Source organism: Enhydra lutris, unplaced genomic scaffold (assembly GCF_002288905.1).
Source record: "Enhydra lutris kenyoni isolate GAN:26980312 unplaced genomic scaffold, ASM228890v2 scaffoldscaffold4, whole genome shotgun sequence".
Taxonomy (NCBI): Eukaryota; Metazoa; Chordata; class Mammalia; order Carnivora; family Mustelidae; genus Enhydra; species Enhydra lutris.
In genome coordinates, this window is record NW_019154088.1 from 13425953 (window position 1) to 13447095 (window position 21143).

General features: G+C 54.3%; 1 protein-coding gene across 3 annotated transcripts; it reads right to left on the reverse strand.

Moving 5' to 3' along the window:
* Window positions 1-245: 245 nt before the first annotated feature.
* LOC111138870 (Src homology 2 domain containing F) lies at window positions 246-19366 on the reverse strand. 3 transcript variants are annotated; one of them, XM_022490807.1, is made up of 7 exons: window positions 18866-19366; window positions 9997-10138; window positions 7592-7798; window positions 5901-6041; window positions 4497-4668; window positions 4233-4352; window positions 246-843 (listed from the first exon to the last, which is right to left on the reverse strand). In XM_022490807.1, exons 1-7 carry the CDS (start codon window positions 19364-19366, stop codon window positions 657-659), a joined length of 1470 nt encoding a protein of 489 aa, XP_022346515.1. In that variant the 3' UTR covers window positions 246-656. The 3 variants fall into 3 exon arrangements, with proteins under 3 accessions (XP_022346515.1, XP_022346525.1, XP_022346533.1); XM_022490817.1 differs by lacking the exon at window positions 5901-6041; XM_022490825.1 differs by lacking the exons at window positions 4497-4668; window positions 5901-6041.
* Between the last annotated feature and the right edge of the window lie 1777 nt (window positions 19367-21143).

The following is a 21143-nucleotide window of genomic DNA, read 5'->3' on the forward strand; positions in this document are numbered from 1 at the left end:
CGCTGGAGGCGCGGACGCGGCTGTGCCTGGCAGGACTGGGTTTATTTATTGCATCTGGCCGGGAGCCGGGGCGGCCCGGGGACTGCGCAAGTTCCCTCCGGCCCGAGCCCTTCCCCTCGTCTCCCAACCCCCAAGGCCCGCTCCATCCTTGGTGGGGCGGGGGTGGTGGTGGTTTCTGGTTTCCCCAAGCCCCGCACCGGACTCTGGACGGAGCCCGCCTGTGGTTTAGGGGTGGAGGCAGAGAGATGGCCAGGGCGCCCCAAAGGCCCGCGTCCTGCCCCACCCCACACTGACCCAGGGGGAAGGAGACGGTGAGGAATGGGGTCTCCCCCTGTGCCCTAGGGGCGGAAAAGGCGGGGGTGGGGGTGCGGATCTTAAACTCCTCTGGCGACCAGGGGCTCTGACGCCCCCTTCCTCCAGGGGCTGTCCTCTCTCCCCAGAGATTCCTCTGTCCTCAGCTCCAGACAGCCTTTTACTCCAAGGCCCCATTAGGCCTTCCCGTTTAGAATAAATTAAGGAATCTCCAGCTTCCACTTGGTCTTGGAAGAGGGGAAGAAAGGTTTGACAGAACATGTCCCTGGGAAGAGCCACAGCCCTCAGCAGGGGGTTGGGCACAGGGCTGGGTCCAGATTTGTCACAGTGCCCAGGCCTCCCATCTACAGAGTCCGAATGGCCACAGGGTAGAGCAGGGACATGTGCTCGGCCCCCTTAATGGGCAGCTTGCGGCTGGCGTAGTGATGCACGATTTCAGGGACGCTGCTGAAGGGTGGGCTGTTCTGGCCCAGCACGTACTTGTGTTCCTTGGTCCGGGACAGCTTCATGTGCATGAAGCCCTGACTGCTCCTGGGAAGAGGAGAGGAGACCCTGGTGAGTAGGGGCCCTCTCCGGTCCCCCTTCCCTCCCCAACCCCTACCCCTGCAGCAAATACTGTTTCCGGCCAGCTGTGTGTGGAGGTGACTAGGGAAGGTGGAGGCCACTCCACCTCCAAAATAGGGAGGAGGCAGAGAGGATTTTGTGACTGGGTAACAGTAGGCATTGGTTTTGTGGTAAGGGCACTGGGTGTGCCAAGAATGTGTGTAGTGAGTGTACAGGGCGTGTGCAGGTGGAAACGAGCGACTACTCTCCCTGCCCCAACCCTGTGACCCAGGCACCGGTGTCCTCCAGTCTGTATGGCCAAGGCTGGTCTGCCCTCCCCATCTCTGAGCTGTGGGGGGGGGGGGGGCTCCTAGTGACTCATGTGGAGACACACACATCCTTGGCAGGGCATTGTTGACAACCAAGTGAATCTTGGTTGAGGCTCTCTCTTGCAGAAACCAGGGGAGGGTGTGAGCTAGGGGCTCTGGAAATCCTTTCCAAATCTGGAAGTCTCAACTGCCTTGTCCTAGGGATACCCCTTTACCCTCCTGCTAACTGGGCCTTGGGCCAAGCCCCCCCCCCCCTTTATCCCTTCAGCCTGGGATGACATCATCGGTGAGGCTGTAACTCCCTCCCTCAGAGAGGAAACGCTCCACTGCCTCTCCCATCTCCTTGACACAATCCAGGAAATCCACATTAGTGCCTGGCCCTGTCCCCAAGACAAGGATCCTGCTGCTCAGAGCTCTGGCCAGCTCCCAGCTACCCGGACACCCTCTGTCTTAGAGAGAAAGCATGGGGGTGGGGTGGGGGCCAAGCAAGAACAGCGTCTGCCCAAGCTACCACAGGCCTGGCCCACAGGCAAGGAGGAAGCAATCCTTAGGGGAGCCCCAAAGCCTGAGTACTTGTCTCCCAGCCAGAGCCTACCTGGGGACAAGTGCAGGGCTCAGAAACTAGTAACAGAAGTAGGACTGGTGAGGGGGACCCTCATATGAGGTGAGGCTGGCAAACTTCATTTCCTTCCCCTGCCTGGGTACAAAGAGGGCTCTGACTAGACCCATTTCACTGGGCCCACAAGGGAAGATGGAGAGTGGATGACTGAAGAGAGGAAAGGGATGACAGGAAAAACCCTCCCAATTCCTTCTCCTAGGATACAGTACCCTAAAGCCTGCTGGGAGCCCCAGGCTGGGTGTATGGGGCGGGGGGTGGGGGACACAGGCATCCCTCTTCTGTAGGCCTGAGATAATGACTGAGGCTGACGGTGACCATACAGGCCCTGGGGAAACTGTACAGTCCCTGGGGGCAATGCAGAGAGGGGGAGGCAGTGAGTAGATCCTCTCCCCTGTCTGCCCTATGCCATGGCCCAGGCCCAAAGCTGTGGGTACTAGCTTGGGCCTTGCTCCCTCACCCTCTCACAGTTTGGGGACAAGCCCCTACCCACAGTCCACTTGGGATAATCACCTCTCCCAAAAACTGCATTGCATCTTCTCCTTGAGGAACAGCTCTGGCCAAAAAGGGCAATAAGTGGCAATAAGCCAACATCTGGAGAACTGACCTCCTGGGATAAAGTCCCAAGCAGAGTCCTTGCCCAACCCTCAGGAGCCTGGATGGGACTAGCTGGGCCGCAGGGCCAGAGCTGACCTGGCTTTCGGAGGAAGCTGTTTAATTACCAGTGAAAGCCCTTCTATTACAGAGAGCAGAGAAACCATAATTGTATTTCAGAGAAGCCATTTATATGCAAACGAGGCTCTGGCAGACAGATGCTGGTGGGGCCAGATGAGGCTGGGCTGAAGCAGCATCCAGGCCTGCCTCCCCCTTGTACTCCCCAGGCTAGGGCTGAGCCCTGGCCCACTCTGTTCAGGGAGCCAGACCCTTGCTGTCTAACCCAGCCTTGGACTGTTCCAGATTTGATGTCGGGTGGAGCTATGCGATGGAAGACTGCGGTTCTTGTAGTCAGGCTGAACTGAGCTGGGTGCAAATCCTGCTTTTGGTACTTCATTACCTGTGGCCTCAACCCACTCACATAGCTCTTTGTATTTACTTCTGTCTATAAAAAAGAGATTCATCTTATAGGTTGGTGGTTTGGAGAGGGTATATATGCTGCTCAGCACACAGTAGATGCTCTGTGACTCTAATCTATTAAAGCAATACACATTCCTAGTGTTATATCAGATTTTTGACAGATTAGCTTTTCCTAAATGCTCCTTTGATTTTATGATAATTTTCAGGGTATGAGAGTGGCAAGAAACCTAAGTGGTACCCATTAATGCATTTTGCAAAGGAAGAAACCAAGACCCAGACAGGTTTCATGATTTGCCTAGGGTCACATAGCTAGTTTTATTAAGCCCAAGAATAAAATTCAAGTTATTTGAATATAGACTGGCATTTTCCCATTATCTTTTAGTTGAAGTTGAATAATTATCCTCAAATGTATCTGTTTAATAGTCCCAACTTTTCTGTATATTGCATTTGTTTGAAGTGGGGGTATACCTGTAATCTAATGCCTCCAGAAAATGTGGTAGGAGGTGGTACAGATGTCCCAGCAGTGTTGGGGGGATGTGAATGGACACACCATCTGACAGGCTGTCGTGTGGAGTGTAGGATCTACCAGGCAGAACTGGGGATGAACGGGAGGGCTGGCCATTCTACCAGGATGGCCTAGGAGGCCAATGCTGATCTATCAGTTCCTGGGAAGGAAGGCTCATGGGAGGGGAGGGTCCTGCCACCCCCTCCTCCTCCTGGATCCTTTAAGATTCAGTTATCAGCCACTAGTACCCAGACCGCCTGCCCACTTCTTCACAGTGAACAACAGCTTTGTGTCCGCTGTTCCACCCTCCTCCCAGGACCCAGCCTCTCTCGAGCAAAGTTCCTCTCTCCTTGCCTGTGCTTTAAGAACATTTGGACTTCTATTAATAAAGATGATGGTGATAATTTATTTAGCATTTAGCACCATGTTAAGTGCCTCCCATATATTACTTCATTTGATCCCTCCCTACAAGGTAGATATTATTATTCTCCCATTTTATAAGTAAGAAAACTGAGGCCCAGAGAGGTTAAGGGGGCTCCAGGCCACACAGCTAGTAAGTGACAGGGGAGGGGGTGGCAGGACCCTCCCCTCCCATCGGACAGGCTTGATTGTTTCTTCTAATGGACTCTGAGCTCCTTGAGATTAGGGGCTGAGCCTCAGACTGCTCCAGATCCCCAGGGCCTGGCCCAGGGTCAGCAAATGTTCATGCGGACGGAGTTCTCCCCAGCTTGGTTGGGTATGGGGAGAATGCTGGTCCTCCTGTCCTGCTGGTTGTCTTCCCATGGATTCTCCTTGGTGCCATGCTGATGAGCTAATCCTGCCTAACACTGCTAGTTGGCCCACCCCTACTCACTTGAGGGACAGGGAGAAATCATTCTTGCTGGTCTCACTGTTGCGCACCAGGTAGCTGGCCTCTTTGCACAGTCGGAGCAGGTTCTCGGCATCTGTTCGACTGATGGCCCCGTGGTACCAGCTGAGAACAAGAGAGAGGAAGGGGGGCATCTCTGCTGGGTCCCTTGCCGTCCTGGCCCACCCATTCTGGGTGTCCCCTGCAGGCAAGCCAGTGGCAGGAGGGGAAGGGAGGGGAGAGAGTCCCCAGCTGGACACAGACACTCACACCTGGTTTTCCAGAGGCAGTGCTGGGTCTGTCCACTCCCCAAGGGGGCTGCTGGGCTCCACGATTAGGGGCTTTGCTGACTTGGGGTTCCCTGCAGAGAGTCGGGGAGGTAGCCGCCCCTTCTCCTCCCGGCCAGGTGACAGGCAGCTCTTCTCAGATCCTTCAAACTGGGCTGTGGGGAATATACCAGTCATAGACTCCGAGGACCCTTAGAGACAGAGCTCTATAGAATAACCAGTGCTCCCCCCATTTTCTGCCAAAAAGGGTCAAAGGAATGTTCTAGAAGGGTGGGACATGCTCCTGGGCTTGACCGGCTCTGGGGACAGAATCTTGGGTCCACTCCCCTTTTGGGGGTGGGGCTCAGCCCTCCTATGCCACACTGTCCCTACCAGTCCCCATGCTGTGGGAGGAGAGGAGAGAGAAGCAACATGAGAAACCACTTCAACTTCTCCCTCTGGAGCAGCTGCCTGCCTTCCCCTATTCCATTACCCCTCGGGGTGGCTTCAGCGCTGATAATATTGTTTCTTTCTCCTCCTCAGAGTTCATTACCGTTCTCCATATCACCCTGCCAAGCCATTCTGTAGAAATGACTTATCGATTTGAGAACAATTATCCGATTCCCCTTGGTGCCATCCTGACAGGCTAATCCTGCCCGAAGCCGCCAGCCAGCCCGCCCCTCCCCCCGCCCCCAGGGCTGCTGCCCACAGGCTCCCTGCCCCCACCAGAGAAACCCAGCTGGGGTGGCTCTGCCCCACTGAACCAGCCCCCTGGAGGGAGGAAGCCAGTGAGCCACATGGGCACAGGCACACATGGACAGGTGACAGAGACCCTCTTTCATCCTATATTTACAAAATACCCCTCACACTCAGGCACAAATGTACAAACAGGTGTTCACAAACCCTTGGCTGCCCATTCTGTACAAAACTGAATGGAGAGGGAAGTGCTCAATGCTTCCTTTCTTCTCATTTGGGTTTTTTCTCTCCTTGTAGCATTTTCAGGATCTTATTGTCTTTCAGTTACCAGATGCAAGGATCAGACCCTTCACTTACTGGAAGGACTCAGACATTTCCTGTGCTAGCATCATCCCTGCCTCAAGAGTTATTTACACTGTCAAAGGCTGGGGTCAGACAAAATCCTATGCAAAGAAGTGAATCTAAAATAGTAGATTTTTGTGGCATGGTGGGAAAGATATTTGGAAAGGGACTCCTTTAGGAGACACCTTCCCCACACGTTTCGGAGGAAGGAGGAATGTGTGCTTTGTCCCTTCTCTCTTCCTCCAGGACGAAGGGAACTCTTCCTGGGTTCTCCAAACCTTGCCCCATTCCAGCTCCTCCAACCCAAGCCCACAGGGCCTGAGGCATGAGAGAACATGTCACCCTGGCCAGAAGCTCCCACAGGACCCACCGCTGCCGTCCTCCAGGCTGGGCTCAGGGAGGGGTGAGGCTGGACCGGAGATGTCCCTGTCCCCATCAGGGAGGGAGGGGCTGCTGTCCAGCTGTCCCACCGGCGGAGGCCAAGGTAGGTCTTTGATGACCTTAATGTCAACTGGAGCCAGCAGCAGGGAGAAGAGACACAGACAGGGACAGAGACAGAGAGAGAGACAGAGAGAGGCAGAGGTTGAGACACCAAAACCCAAAGCCAGGACACAGGATAGCCTAGAAAGGAGGAGGGTCAGAGCAAAGGCAGGAGTGGCTTCTGAGGGGGGAGCAGGACTCTCAGAGGGTTGGATAGAGCCACAATGACCACACCAGGCCAGCTCAGTCAAAGGGTGGGGGGCACAGATAGCAAACAGGATGCAGAGTCTTGCCCTGCCAGCTGTGTGGGTCCCCTTCATTTGAAGCCTCAGAAGCCTTCAGGGCCCAAAAGGAGCAGGAAAGGAAGAAAGGAGGGACAACGAGCTGCCCTCACCTCCCGGCACCACACCCAGGTTCCCACAGCCTCCTGGCACCCTCAGACTTGCTGCCCTTCCTCCTTTTACCCACGGTCTGGGAAGTCATGGGCAGCGAGACTGACAGCCCAGCTCCAGGCTGTCAGGAATACTCTGATGTGGGGGCAGATGTTTTATTGAAATTTAGCCCCACACCCTCAATCTTGAGCCCCGACAATTAAGAAAGGGATGCCACTGGTGGCTGCAGGACTGCTAACGAGGTTTCCTAATGACGAGCATAGATTTTCCCATTAAGCAATCCAAACAGTATTGATTCTCCAAGGAGACTTCTGGAGATAAATGGTCCCTCCTCAATGGTGCACGCTTTACAGGAAACAAATTAGAAACCTGTGGTTTCCCAGTCTAGCCACCAGGGCTGGGAGGACAGGGCAGAGAGCTGAGTTCAGCTCTAGCATGAGCCCCCTTGCCCAAGGAGGGGTGAAGGGGCCATAGGAGTGGGGGTGAAGTCAAATGGCATTTACATCTTTTATGTTCTCACTGAATCAAGAATCCAGGGGCTAAAGCCCTCTCCAGCCGCACCCATTCAGCACCACCACCCCCAAACCTCCCCGGGTTGGACTCCAGGCCTGGGATCTGCACGGGGGTGTATGACACAGGAGAAACCTAACCCTCATTCAACCAAGGGGATTTCTCACAGCCTCTCTCTCCCCACCTGTTCCTGCTCCTCAGAAATACCCTCAGGGCACAGGTGCCCCTAGCCTGCTACTGGGAGACACAGCTCTCTGATTCACAGCTGGGATCTCTAAAGGTTACGCACACAGCATTTTCATTGTCTGGGCTGTTAAATGCCTTCTTTTGTTAAGGGTAAATATTTAACATGTCCCAAGTTTTATCTTTTTGTTTGGAATTTCTGTATTTTAAGATATACCCTGTCTCCCAAAAGAGGGAAGTGGCCTAAGCCTCTTGGACTCTGAGAGGTGGTGATACAGGGAGACCCTCCATCCTCCCTTACCCGTTCCCTGACCCGCACACAGCGCTGCACCCACAAGGCCCAATTCGCCAATCTCTGTGATGCACGCAACTATTCCTCCCTTGGGCCCAGCTTCAGGGCCTCCCCCAGTACCTGGGGTCCACTCCTTCCACTGCCCTGGGCCTGGAGAGCTGTTTGGAGACCCCAGCAGATCCACCAGCTCCACCAGGGGCTTACCTGCAAAGGCTTTGGAAATCCTCTCCTTCTTCCACTCCCAGGGCTGGTCATACTCCTCAGGGGGCCTCTCATCATCCTCTGGCAGCCGGGACTCCCGAGGCCAGGTGGCCCCCTCACCCTCAGGGGTGGTCCCCTCCTCCTCTGGCTCGTAGGGCGTGTCATACAGAGGCAAGGCCTGAGCGGCTGTCTCCTTGGAGCTCCGGATCTCTGCCAGGGCAAGGCAGGAGGGGAGGTGTGAGAGCGGCCCTGGCTACCCAGCTCAGCTTCTCTGTCAGCACCCTCAGCAACACACCAAGCCTCCTTCAAAGGAGATGCCACTGGCTCTGGGGGCCCAATAGCCCTCAAAACATCTCTGGGGTTCCAAAAAGCATGGGATCCAATGGAGGCAGGGGCAGAGAAGCACCAGAGTGAAAGACAGAAAAAAGATCTTTAGATGGCCAGCAAGGGGATGGGAAATGAGGCTTACACATTTCGGAAACTGAGGCAGGGTCCTCTCCTAATCCACCTCCTCCTGACTACACACCTCCAGTTTTTTCCTTGCATCCCAAGTAATACCACTTGACAATCAGAAAATACTTCTTTGTTGCTCAGCTACTGCTGAGCACTCCCTCCTTGCAACTGTCCCCTTCTGACAAGTCAATTACGTGGTTGTCCTCTCTGGTTACCCATTTGGACTCCTTCCCTGGCCCCTCTCTTGGTCTCTGTTCCCCAGAACCAGGCCTTATTCGCCCTCACTCCTTGCCCAGTCTCATGGCACCATATACACTTCCAGTTGCCAATAAGATCTTTCACTTGAATGTTTCAAACTTGCCACTTTCCCAAGAAATTCTTCTACTCTGTTCTGTGATTTTCTTTTTGGGATCACTGGCCCCATTGAAAATACAATAAAAGCTATGGAGCTACTCTCCAGAACATGTGCAAATTCTCACATACAATTCCAGGGCATTCATGAGCCTCCGAGGGGTACACACCACTCTGATCTAAAGAGGGTAGTCACCCTCCCACCTTCTCCACCTGTCCACTACACTGCTCTCCTCGGTCCTGGCCCTCCTTCCTGCTCTAAATCCCACCTGTTTGCCCCCAGTACCTGAGGACTCTTAGCCTCATCTCTCCACATCTAGATTGTTGCTAGGGTGAGCCCTCCTCTACTGGCTCGAATTTCCATGAGCTCCATGGAGAACACTTCTGACCGCTTTCTGCCCCCTCACCCCACTCCCAAGGAGGGAGAGCAGCTTATCTGATCACCAGCGGATGTTCACTCTCTTTCTCAGCTCTGCCTTCTGGCTCTTTCTCCTCCTGCCTCCTCGCCCTGCTCCTGTGAAGGGGCCTATAGCTGTGCTGCATTGCCCAAGCCTGAGTGGGGAAGTTTAATTCTGTGAATTATTAAGCAGCCTACTGTGGAGACATAGCTAAGTGATGTTCTCCAATCTACTGTATCACTAATAAAGCGGACATTCTTATCTTCATCCATCTATTTCCTTAATCTGACTTCTCAGTGATCTCCAAGCTCAGGAGGGGAAGAAAGCGGTGCTAATTATTGCTCCCTTAAAGCCTCAGCAGTTTCCACAACTGCTAACTCATCTTTCTGATGCCCAGTTCTCCTGGTCTGTTCTGTACACCAAAGCCTCAGTAATCCCCTTAAAATGCCGTATTTGTCCTGTTTCTGTCTTGCTCAGGAATCCATATCGGTTTTCCTCCTCCTCCAGAGCAAGTCCAAATGCCTCATTCCCGCCTTCAAGGCCCTTCACTGCCCCCGTGGCCTCTCTCATTCTGGCTCCTCAGTATGCCCAACACTAAAATTGTCTGCCCTTGAACAAACCTTCCTCCCCTCCTGCCTTGGGGTCTTGGCTTGGACCAACTCACCCCTGTCCTCCTCTCAGATCACCTCCGCTTAGTTCTCTTTCCCTGGACGCTCTCTTGACCTCTGCTCTGCTCCCCAGGACCAAGTCCTACTCATTGCTCTCTGCCTGCACTCCTTGACCAGCTTGCCCTTCTCCAGCCCTGTGGTTCCAACCACCATAAAGCTGTTTCACTCTGACATCACAACCTCTCAAGCTCACCACCTTCCCTAAAGCTGGTGATTCTCTTTTTTGGGTTCCATGACCCCCAGCCCACACCACTTATCCTGCCCCTCCTGACTATCCTAACTCTACCGGCCTGACCTTTAGTTGTGTGGCCTTCTCTACCGCCTCACATCTCAGGCACCACAAGTCATGGCTCCTTCTCCAAACTGACTCTCTTGAAGGCAGTGGCCAGTGACCCAAGGTGGTCCATGGTGGACCCATGGTCTCCAAGGACCAGTAAGGAATCATGGAATCAATCCTTAGTCTTGTGGGTCCCAGAGCCTGTTGTGCCAATACCTAGATCTCAGACAGCAATCCCCCACCCCTGACTCCATCACGCACCAGCCATCATCTTTTGGGCCTCATAGGGTTCCATATAGCCGTCATTTTCAGGGACCTTGTCTGGGGCTCCTGAAGCTCCTGCTGGGCCTTCACCAGTCTCCTGAACATCAAATGGGTCTGCGTAGTCTTCAAGGATTGCCAACTGTGGGAAGACAGTGAGGAGAGCAGGCTTCAGACATCTGAGAGACAGCTCTGCATCTCCCCAGATGCTTTGTCCATGGGAGTGAGTCCTGGGCAGAATGTCTTAGACCTAGAGGAAGAGGCATCCACAGGCAGGCTCTGAGCTTGGATGGGGACAAGCTCTGGCTCTTCCTCTGCAGGTTTCCCCTACTAGGCTGCCGACAGAGTGGCAGATCTATCTTTTCTATTAATTTTTTGCCTCTGGGTCATCCCTTAGGATAAATGGCCAGGATAAAGCTCTGGGCACTAAGGCCTGCCTCAGTCTGTGTCCAGGCAGAACAACAGAGGTGTTCAACACCAGATGGTTCAACAGAGGGAATCAATTCAGAGAACTGGTTACAAAGGTGTCGGAGGAGTTCACAGAACAAGTAGGGAATAGCAGGCAACTCAGAGATTAACTTGGTCCATGCCTACAAGTTCCATCCCAGATGCTGAACAAAGAAAAATTTGCTGACCACAGAGAAAAGCAAAGCCAAATACTCACTTTATGGCATAGTCCTGCTGGTCTAGCCTCAGAACATTCATCACCACGTCATGTGTGCATTGTTACACTCATTTTAAGGAAATGGAGGCTCAGGGCAGGTAGGGAATAATACGGCCAAGACCATTCCACCTAAGTGGGGGAACCCAGTTGGAACCTGTGCCCTTTGTGCAAAATGCTGCTGCCAACCTGCCACCAGTGGGCGTCTTGGCCATCCCAGGAGAGAGACCAACTTTGACAGCCCTGAGGAAAGCCAGGGTTTGGGCTCAGTTGAAATCCCCTGGTTCCTGGAGGCTAGGAACAGGGAAGGCGTAGCCTTGACACTCCACATCCCACACTGCCCCTTTCTCCCTCACAAATGGTTCATGACCAACCCTCTTGTCCCTGCTCCAGTCAAGGCAGAGCGAACTGTAAGCCACACACCCTGAGGAAGAGCCCAAGGTACTCAGGGTGGGGTGCAGCAGAGGACAATAGAGCCTTTCTCCAAGCTGGGCACAGGCTCCTTGAAGGGGGCAGGCCTAAGCGGAGACAGAGCCCAGCCCACCCAGGGCTGCCAGCACCTGAGGGGAAGCACTGCACTGAGTTGACAGGCATGGACAAGAGGTGGCTCTGGGGCCTGTGGCATGAGGAGGGGCCACTCCTGCCTCTCCTCCATTCTCAGTGTAGGCTTTGGGTCTGGGCCAGATCAGAACTGCAGGAGCCAGTTGAGCAGGGAGGCTATGGGGGTGATTGTCTGCCCTGGGTCAGTGGATCTGGGACCCCGTAGCAAAGCAGTGACGGGGAAAGGAAACTGCCCACCACAGGGACTCCTCCTGCGCGTTCCTTGGGCCCCCCACGAGCCCCTCCAGGGGTCTCTGAAGCACATCCCAATGACTCCTACCATCTCCCCCTTCAGTTCAGCTCCCACCATGTTCCACCTTGTATCACCCAAATCCCCTATCTCCTTCACCTCCCTCAAATCTCCACCTGCTTCTGAGAAGACCACCATCTCAAGTCATACCATCCCCACCATCAGCTCACCCACCAGCCTAGAGTTCTTTGTTGTTTCTGTCTCTCTAGCTCTAACAAGCGCCTGGCTCACAGTAGGTACTATAAAAATGTTTCTACTAGATCACTGCCTGTCTCCCCTTGGAGCCCTCCACCCCTAGTCCTCCTTCTTCCAGGAAGGAGAGAAAAGAAATCCACTCCCAACCGAAGCTGCTTCCTCCCAGACATACTAGCACTCACAGCCCCACCCACCCAACCAAGGGGGCTCTGCAGTTGGCAGTTGGCACTCAGCCTCACACTCCTATGTAACAGCTATTTAACAGGAACCGAGTTATCGGACGAGCTATCCTTAAGCAGTGTAATGCCCACAAGAAAAAGTCCAGAGTTAAAGGGACTTAAAGATTCCACTTCCCTCTTCGGCTTCTCCCTACCCACCTCGGATCACTCTGTTACCTGAAAGTTCTGTGCTTTGTTTCTTACCAAAGAGGCTTTCCCTCTGCCTGGATTATATGATTTTCTTTCTTCAGAATTCCTTTCCATTCTCCCCCCAGGTATGGTTAGATGCCTCTGTGCCGGGGTATTATTACACTGTGTAATAAATACTTGTTTCATCATCTGTCTTCCTGCAGATCCTGAGCCTCCTGAGGGTAGGACCATGCTTACTGCTAAATTCCCAGCACCTAAAAGTGCTCAGTAGGTATCTGTTAAATTAGTTCACATAAAACAGGAATAATGGACAAAGGAAGCACTTCTCCTTGTTTATTCAGAAGAGAAAGGCATCATGATTCCGGTGGGGGGGTGGGGCACTGAGTCCTGGAGAAACTGCTCAGTGAGAAGTGCTGCGCCCAAGCCCCAGTCCCCCAGGCTCTGCAGAGCCCCCTTCCCTGGCTCTTCCCCCGCCCCAAGCCAGTGCCCTTCCTGCTGGAGCCCTGGGCTGGACTTGAGCTGTGACCTCTCCCTGGCCCAGGACGGGCCTCCCTAGGGCCAGCCCACGGTGCCTATGGGCACCCAGGTGGCAGCTCTGTGGGCAGTTCAATGGCTCCTCTGTTCCACCCCAGACTCCACACCCTGCTCCAGGAAAACCTAGCCCCCCGCCCTGGGCGGGTTACCTAGAGGAGCCACCCACAGGGCTGGGAGACAGGAGGAGAAGCAGAAACACCTGCTGGGAAGGTTGGCAAGACTGGCACCCACCCGTGGTTTCTAGGCCATGTGAGAAGGCCAGACTGCTCAGTGGGGGGAAGCTGCCTCTGCAGGCTTCTGACACCTTTGCTCTATCACGATTTATTTTGTTCATGGGACCTTTGCCTGACTGCTGTACTCACTGCTGTATACCACGTCTGCCACAGGGCCTGGCACAAGGGAGGCACTCCGTGTACATTTACTAGATGCTCCAAAGGCCTCCCTCTCTAAGACTCTAGCTTCTGGAGCAACACAGACTCTCAGATCCCCATTCACCCCAACTCTGAGCAGCTGTGAGACCAGTAGCAGCTGTGGGAGCAGGCTGTCTGGAGAACCGGCACTTGAGCAGGGATCAAAGCCTCTGGTTCAAGGGCAGAAGGGAAGAACTGGCAGGGAAGGCACCTAAAACCAGGGCTAATATTTAGGCAAACCTCTGGTAGGCAGAATGCTACTGAAAGGCTGAAATACTTCCAAATTAATAGGCAAGTAGCTGCTGCCCGGAGGCCCCCTTGTCCCCTCGCCTCCTGCCAACCAGATCCCCTCCCTCCTGCCATCCAGCAGGCTCCAGACCCAGCTCTTGTGCCTGTTCCAACTGGGCAGTGCCCCTCCCAGAGCAGCTGTCCTGCTTTGACTCTCCTTCCTGCCTGAGCCTCTCCTAAGATAGCTGGCAGGCCCACCATCTGGTGCGACCTTCCACTCTGCAGCTGGGCCCCACTAGGAGTTCCTGACCCTACCCATGGGGCTCGCTGGTCCAAGGGCAGCTAGCAGGGGGCATATGTCACAGGATTTGGGCTCTGCAAGGTTGCCAAAGTCTACTCCTGCCCCTTTCCTCCATGTCTTCAGTTGACATTTAATGTCTGGAAGCCTCTGGTTTTTCACCTGTAGAATGGGGATGGTATTACTACCCACCTCATAGGATTGGAAAGAGGAGAGTAAGTGTAAAAGTCCTTAATTCAGAGGCTGGAATGCAGTCAGTGCTCAATAGATGTTCGCCCTGCCGCTGATCTCTTCTATTCAGACACTAAAGCCCAGAGTTTAGGTGCTGGACTGGGGACACAGATGGCGGCAGTAGAGACAAGACTGGCACCCAGGTCTGACTGTCACTGCCTTGCTGCAGATTTTCCAGACAACTCAGGAAATGTAGCATCCTCTCTCCTCCACTTGTAGATTTAAAATACACTTTAGCATGTTAAAGGCTCTGAGAAATCGAGTAGCAAAGAGAGCTGTCTAATTTTGTTTAACTCGGCATTTTTCCAAAGTATTTAACCGTGAAATCCTTTTTCTGCCGAAAGTCTGTTAGTTTTGGAAATGGTATATACTATTTACCTTTCCCAAAATCTAACTTTCTAACTGTGCCCTCTGTTCCCGCTTATTGGAATCACCCTTCCCAATTTTATCTGCCATGGAAACTCCTTTCCACGAAACAAATCTGTTAGCATCTTTTTCTAATTACAAAGAAATGTCAAACTTGTAAGACATTCGAACATCACAGATATACAATGGAGGTCGACAACCCTTGTAAGGTGTGTCTGAGGCCACCTCAGGACTGGGTGGCAAGTGCAGGCCTTTCGGTTCAGAAAATGGAGAACCCAGCACGGGGTGCACTCTTCATTCCTTCTCTGAGTCTGCTCCCCACACTCGGTGAACAGCTCCCCGAAAGGGGCCATGGTCCCACAGCACGGTGTTGGCAGCCAGTCTGCCATCAGGCCGCCTGGCTGCGAACCCCAGCTCTCCTACTAGCTGTGAAATCAGGCACGTGTGATGCAACACTCCTGGGCTTCAGTCTCCCTCTAAATAACCTGAGGATAATGACAGAATCTTCTCCTAGGGTCACTGTCAGAAGCAGTTGGTCTATAACACATCAGCTATTTCAAAATAGTACCAGGCACATGGCAGGTACTAGGTAATGGTCTGCGAGTATACCATGAAAGATGGAAAGACCAGATCTCTGGGTCCTCCAGGGGCTCACAGGGACAGCCACAAAGGAAGCTCCATGAGTGTGGCACCCCGAGGGGCTGTGAAGCCCTGCAGCTGCGCCCCAAGCTCCAGAGGCCCCGCAGGCTCCCTGTGTGCCGGTGGAACTGGGCCCCAACTCTGCTCTCGCACAGCATCCGCACTGGTTCTGCAGGGCGGGGGGCGAGCTGGAGGGGGCAGCAGCTGCCCTTCCAAGCCCCAGGCCCCAGCCAGCTGCTCCCACCCATGGTCCGCAGCACCCTAGCTGTTCCTGGCTCCCAACAGGTGGAGTGCCAGGGCTAACTGAGGTGTCCTTGAGTCACTGGCCAAGCTAACAAGCTGCAGAAGCCTTCCTCCAAGAGTGAGTGCTGCAGTGTGAGGAGGTAGCAGTGGGAAGAGTGGTAGGCCCACCATAAAGTCCCCTGGTAGCCGCAGGCCTTGGCAGTACCCCTTCACCCACCGCAAAGCCCCAGTGACAGCAAAGATGGCCAGCCCTGGCCAAAGGGTTAAGGGCTCTAACCAATCCACAAAGGTCCCTTCACCTGGACCCTTCTTTTTTTCCCCTCCTGCCTCCACTGGAGGACATGTGCAAGATAAACAGATCACAACTCCAGACTCTGTGGAAGTCAGAAAAAGAAAAATTAAAGCAAGAACAAACAAACTCAAAAAAGGCAAGGACCAGGTCTTCTAGGAGGTGAGTCCCTTTCAGCACCTGGGCTAGTGTCACTTAATGTTCTAGAACTCCTCAGTGAACACTGGCTGAGGCACGATCTTACGGCAGCAGTCCTCAGGTCAGACTCCTGACCCCAGAGCAGGAATGTCTTGTTTGCCTTCTGACACCATCGATGTCTCCTTCCTTTTCCTCTCTCTACCTGACTTTTCACTTGCTTCCAAATTTGGGCCTGGAGGATCCAAGTCCATGTGAACACCATGTATTTATTTTTTAAAGTTCTTGATATTTTGGGCCCTATGAAACCCTTTAAGCATCTGGGAGCTGTTAGCCTTTTCCCAGAGAAATGCTCATGCACCCAAATATTTGCACATAATTTCTGGAGGTTCATGAACCCCCAAAGCCTCTCCATGAGCTAAGAACAAGAGCCCTAGTTTCAATGCATACAGGGTGTCTGTCTTATTGTTCACATCATCTCTTTCTCTGTCTCTCTGTCACTCACTCACACACACACACACACATATCTTGGCAGGATGGAGGCAAAGGACACACTGTGCAGATGGTCACAGGCAGCTCCAAGCTTTATCCAATTAGGGCCCCTTTTCCATACCCATCCCCCTTTCCTAATTAGACCAGGTTTTTCCTGTCACAGATCTGAGAAAAGGGAGCAAAGCAACTAAGGCCCAATTCTCTCACCCCTCTGCCCAAGTGTGGCCTGGAGGCCAGACAGGGCCCAGCACCATGAGGAAGCTCTTCCCACGGCCAGATGGTGCGGCCCTGACTGCCTGGTCCAGGGGGCAGCTCCTGCGGCTCCCACACCTGCACTGCCAGGCCCGCCCAGATGGCCACCCTTGCCCCCTTGCCAAATGCAGCAGTGGGTCTCAGGGAGGGCCAGTAGCCAGAGCCCTGCATGGGGAAACACTAATGGGCCTAAGCTCCCTAGGCCTCTCAGGGCCCTGTCGAAATCCCCATTCTCTCCTGCCCTCTAAAGTCACTTTCCACAGGGCTCATTTCCCCTCCACCTTCTCATCATAGCAGTATTTCCACGCATTTCATCAAACCTCACAACCAGGCCCTCTCACGGGGTTCTGAACCACCCGGCACCAGCTACTGGGCTCCAGGAAGGGAAGGAAAATGGGCCAGCCTATGGTCCATCCCGGTCTGCAGTTCCCATCTCACCTCAGAAAGTAACCCCAAAGCAAAAAGCCAAGAAGACCCGCATGGCCGAGAGGACAGGAACAGAGGATCGGGACAAAACACTTCAAAGAACAGAAACTCCAGCTCAACAGGCTGGCTCACCATTCAGGGATAGCAACTTGGGTTTAGGATAAGGGGCTCAGGTGCCTAGTTTGGACTCTTCCTAAGGGAAGACTCTGGGATCCCCCAAACTGTACTCCTAAACAATTGGAGCTCCTCTCTCTCAATGGTGGGAGGCTCCAGGTTGGGGCCCGCAGAGACAATGTCCCTGCCCCTGAGCCAGTCTGGATGGCATCCTGGATCCTTCTCATCACACCCACTAAAGAAACCACAGATTGTGTAGCTCCTGGGAGATCCTGCTGGATTTCATTCCTGTCCCTGCAGCTGACAAAGGAGTCAGACACCTCTTGGCCCCTAACGTCTGAATAGCCCACAGATCACAGAGCCAACCCAGGCTGAGGCATGGATGCCCTCAGTGAGAAGAGACCATGGATCTCTCAGTTGTGTGGATGCAGCCCCTTCCTTGGGGGGGGGGGGGTCTCTGTGGGGAAATGTACAAAAGGGAGCTGTAGTTAAGGGAGTCTCTGACCTTCAGGTCACCTTAGCAATGGACAGTCACCATTCAATGGATGTATTTTATTCACCCCTTTTTATGCAAGCATGTCAGGCACTTGGGAAATTCAGACATGAGGAGGACAATGATCCTTGTCCTAGAGGAGCCCATGGCTTCAGGGGCAGCCTATTAGGCCATTCCAAGACTTCAGAGAGGAAGGCCAGGGATAGTTCAGGCCTATGTGCCAATGGGCAGTGGTCAGGGAGGACACTAACTGGTCAGTAATAAGAACAAGGCTTAATGCTTCCTCTGCCTCACTGCCACTGCCACCAACACATCACCCAACTGGGAGACAATGAGGAAGGAGAGGAGCTGAAGGTCATGTGATGAAAGCAGTCTCCTTCTGCAGGCTAAGGATCCTGGCCCAGGATGGACAGTCAGGTCCTATGGCAGGAACGAAGGGGAAAATAAGTCACATTCCTGAGGCTTCTGCTCTGATCCTGACACATCTCTCTTATCCAGGACAGAAGGGCAGTTTCTCCACCGAAAGCCTCAACACGGGATCCTATGGATTCAGACAGCAACTTTGCTCTCCAACCAAATAAAACTGTGTTCTCTGCTGAGGAAAGGGATTAAGCCCCAGGGTTGAGCTTCCAGGGATGTGTGAGGAGGGGACAACAGAGCCAAGGCAGTCCACAGAGTCACTGTCATGGAATTTAGGGCCAGAGGGACCTTGATGGCTTTCAGCTATCAAGGAGGGATAAGACTTAAATGGAGCTGGGCAAGGGCTGGTTCTCCACCAGTGGCCTCTGAGGCCCAGCTTTCCCTTCATCCCATGCCTGCACGTCCCCCAAAGGTTCTAGCCTCCCTCAGAATGGACCCGGGAAAGGGGAGGCCAGGAGGAGACAAGTGGGCTCAGCTGCTCAGCCCCTTCTGGGCAACAGGTCCGAAGCACTGACTGCCCCCTTACACCAAGGGAAATAGTGCAGGAGTGAGCCTGCCTGGACCTCAGTGGTCAGTAATCCTTGGTGAAGAACTACCTACTGCTTGTTCTGGCTTCCTGAGAACAACAGTCCACCAGGCTCCAGTACCACTGGGTAAGGCAAAGGCCAGCTCTTGCTGTATCCACAGGGAGAAACCTCAGCCCTCACCTCCTTCCTGGGGCTCCAGCAACTGCAAGGATGCTTGGGCTCCCCCCGAGGAGGAGGAATGGAGCTTTGTGCTGCCTCTGCCCTGGGGGGAGGGGTCAGAGATCAAAGGGCAGGGAGCTACTGCTCCCGGAGGGCAGAAAAGCCATAAACTGGCTTGGGGTGGGGGGTGCTCAAATACCGTTAGAAAAAAGATCGCTGATAAGGCCCTGGGAGGAGGAGGAGGAGGACTGACATGAGGAGGACAGAGCCCCTGAGGAAGAGGGTCACTAGTCCTGGGGCGATAACAGGGACAGAAGCAGAGTTTGGGGCACACGTCCCAGATTAGTCGGTCGAGAATTTGAACAAAGGTGGATGAAGCCTCCGAGCCCCCGGGTCAAGGATTAAGATCTTGTCCTCCAGGAACCGTGACATTAAGGGGCCCAGGCCCGGCCCCGGCCAGGCCACCTTTGTCCCTCTTGAAAGCCCCAGACCTCCTACCACCTCTCCTCCCGGCCACCCACGCCCGGAGCAGCACTCACCCTGTCGCTGCTAGCTGGGGGTCCAGAGATACGCTCCTCGGGAGGAGGCGCTGGGGGGCCAGGGGTCTCAACCCGAATAAGGCGGTGGGGTGGCGAGCCGTGGCGCGGGGGCGGCGTGGGGCCGGGGACGGCGGGGGTGGCTGGGGCAGCAGCGGAGCTGGACGGCCCCCCAGAGTAAGGGTCTTCGAAGTCGCGCTCTCTCTGCAGCCGATAGGCGGCCAGGATGTCCGGGGGTGGCGCAGGGGGCGCGGCCGGGGACGGTGCTGGGGGACGGTAGTCCGGCTCCGGGGGCGCCGGCTTGCCCCCACCTCCGCCGCCGCCCCCCCCGCGGAAGCCCAGGTGCTCCCGGAGCCACTTGGCCACTCCGCCACTGCCGCCCCCTCCAGGGCCGGCTCCCGCTCCCCCGGCGCCCCGGCGCGACCCCCCCGGGCCGCTCCCCGCGCTCCCCTGCGCCCGCTGCCCCGGGCCGGAGCCCGCTGGAGGAGCTCCGCTCAGTAACATGGGGCCAGCCAGACTGAGCGAGGGGAGCTCTGTGGCCGGGCGGGGGGCGGGGGTGGGGGCGGAGCTCCGCCGGGCGGCGGGAGGGGGCGGGGCTCGTCAGTAACAAGGGAGGGGCGGGGTTCCGCTCCCTATCGGGGTCTAGCTCCCGCAGGCAGGGAAGAGAAAAGAGAGCGCGGGTTTCCAGCTGGTGTGGACGTACGAGAAGTAAGTGGGCGACCCCAAGGCAGACGATGCGAATCCTGGACTTGAAAGTGAATCCTCCACGTGTCCCCACACGTGCCCCTGTGGGGGCGCACCTGTCTCCATCTGTTCCCCTTCTCCAGATCGCAGCTCACACTCGGCGCCTCACACCCCTGGGTTCCCAGCCCTCGGACGCCTCCGGTCCCTCCCCTCCCTTCCCCCAAGGACTCCTAACTGGGAAATATCCCAAGAGGAAAAGCTAGGGAGGATGAGAGATGGGGCTGTTCCTGTAACATTCTGTTACAGATGTGTCTGTAACAATCCCCTCTTCTGTGTACCACGGGAGCCCCACCTACCTCCTCCCATCCAGCTGCTCCCACTGCATTGCTTCCCAATCCAGGCAGACATATCTCCTATCACAGATAATCAACTCTCTAGTGACACCCACTTCTCCCGTGTCTTTTCCACACATGCCCTCCTCACATGCAAACAGCCCTCATATAAACACCTGGAACCCAGGCACAGCGGCTTAAAGCAGGCCCACCTGGCCCTGATGGCAGCATGCACACACGCAGAAATCCCTTAGAGTCAAATCCCAGGTTTCATTGTCAATCAGATTAGTGACAGAATAGAAACAGACAAGTCAATAAATCAAGTCTAGAAACAGTTCCAATGTTGTCTATCACAAACCCCTTATTCTCTTGAGGCTCTGATGCTCAAGCCATAGGCATTTTTGTCTTAGAAATAAAGCCAGTTTCTCCACAGAAATAATGTAGCCCTGAAGCAAACGCCAACATTTGCTTTTGGCTCTGCTGGGAAGGTGGCAGCTTTGCCTCATCATCATCCCCCCAGGACAATGCCTCAGAGTCTGTCTCACCCTTGGGCTCGAATCTGCATGGGAGGGAGCAAAGAGCCACATTAGGCCCCAAAGGGAAGGGGTCTCAGAGGTGGGGGGAGTAAAGAAAGATGTGATGGCGAAACTGCGAATCCCCTAGAAATCCCAGGGCCCAGGTCTCCAAACATTGGTTGGGTTTCGGCTTTGTGCCAGCTCTAGCTGGCACCATAAGACAGTGCTTCTCGAACTTTAATGTGAACACAATCACCAGGGAACTTGTTACATTGCCATTTCTGGTTCTGAAGGACTAGCTGGGGTGGGGTCCTAGACTGTGGTTCTAACAGGTTGACAGGTTTATACAGATGCTGCTGGTCCCCACCCCCATCACCAAACATACACACGTGCTTGGAGCAGTAGGGATGCAGGACACACTGACTCAGGAATCCAATGGTTGCAGGCTCTAGCCAGATCTCTGGGCAAGTTACTCAATGCAACCGATCTTCACTTTCATTATAGCTGCAAAGGGCATAATAACTGTTGTGGGAGGATTAGGGGAGATGATGGACAATGAACAGGCTTTGAAACCTGTAAAATACTTATAATAGTAGGTGTCAAATGAAGCCACCTTTGTTTAAGAAGTAGGGAGTTAAGGTGCTGACAGCTCAGAGGAACGGAATCAATCAAATCTATACAAAAGATGGCAGACTTCATGGGGGAGGTAGACCTGAGCTGGGTAGGATTTGGGCACTTGAAGCAAAAGAG

Bases quoted from the DNA above. Each gene is read 5' to 3' on its own strand.
- LOC111138870 (XM_022490807.1), bottom strand. From the start codon at position 19,366: ATGTTACTGAGCGGAGCTCCTCCAGCGGGCTCCGGCCCGGGGCAGCGG. The intron at 10,139-18,865 runs GTGAGTGCTGCT...GTCTTCCCACAG, and splicing joins CCCCAGCTAGCAGCGACAGG to TTGGCAATCCTTGAAGACTA. The intron at 844-4,232 runs GTGAGTAGGGGT...TCCTCTTCCCAG, and splicing joins GATTTCTCCCTGTCCCTCAA to GAGCAGTCAGGGCTTCATGC.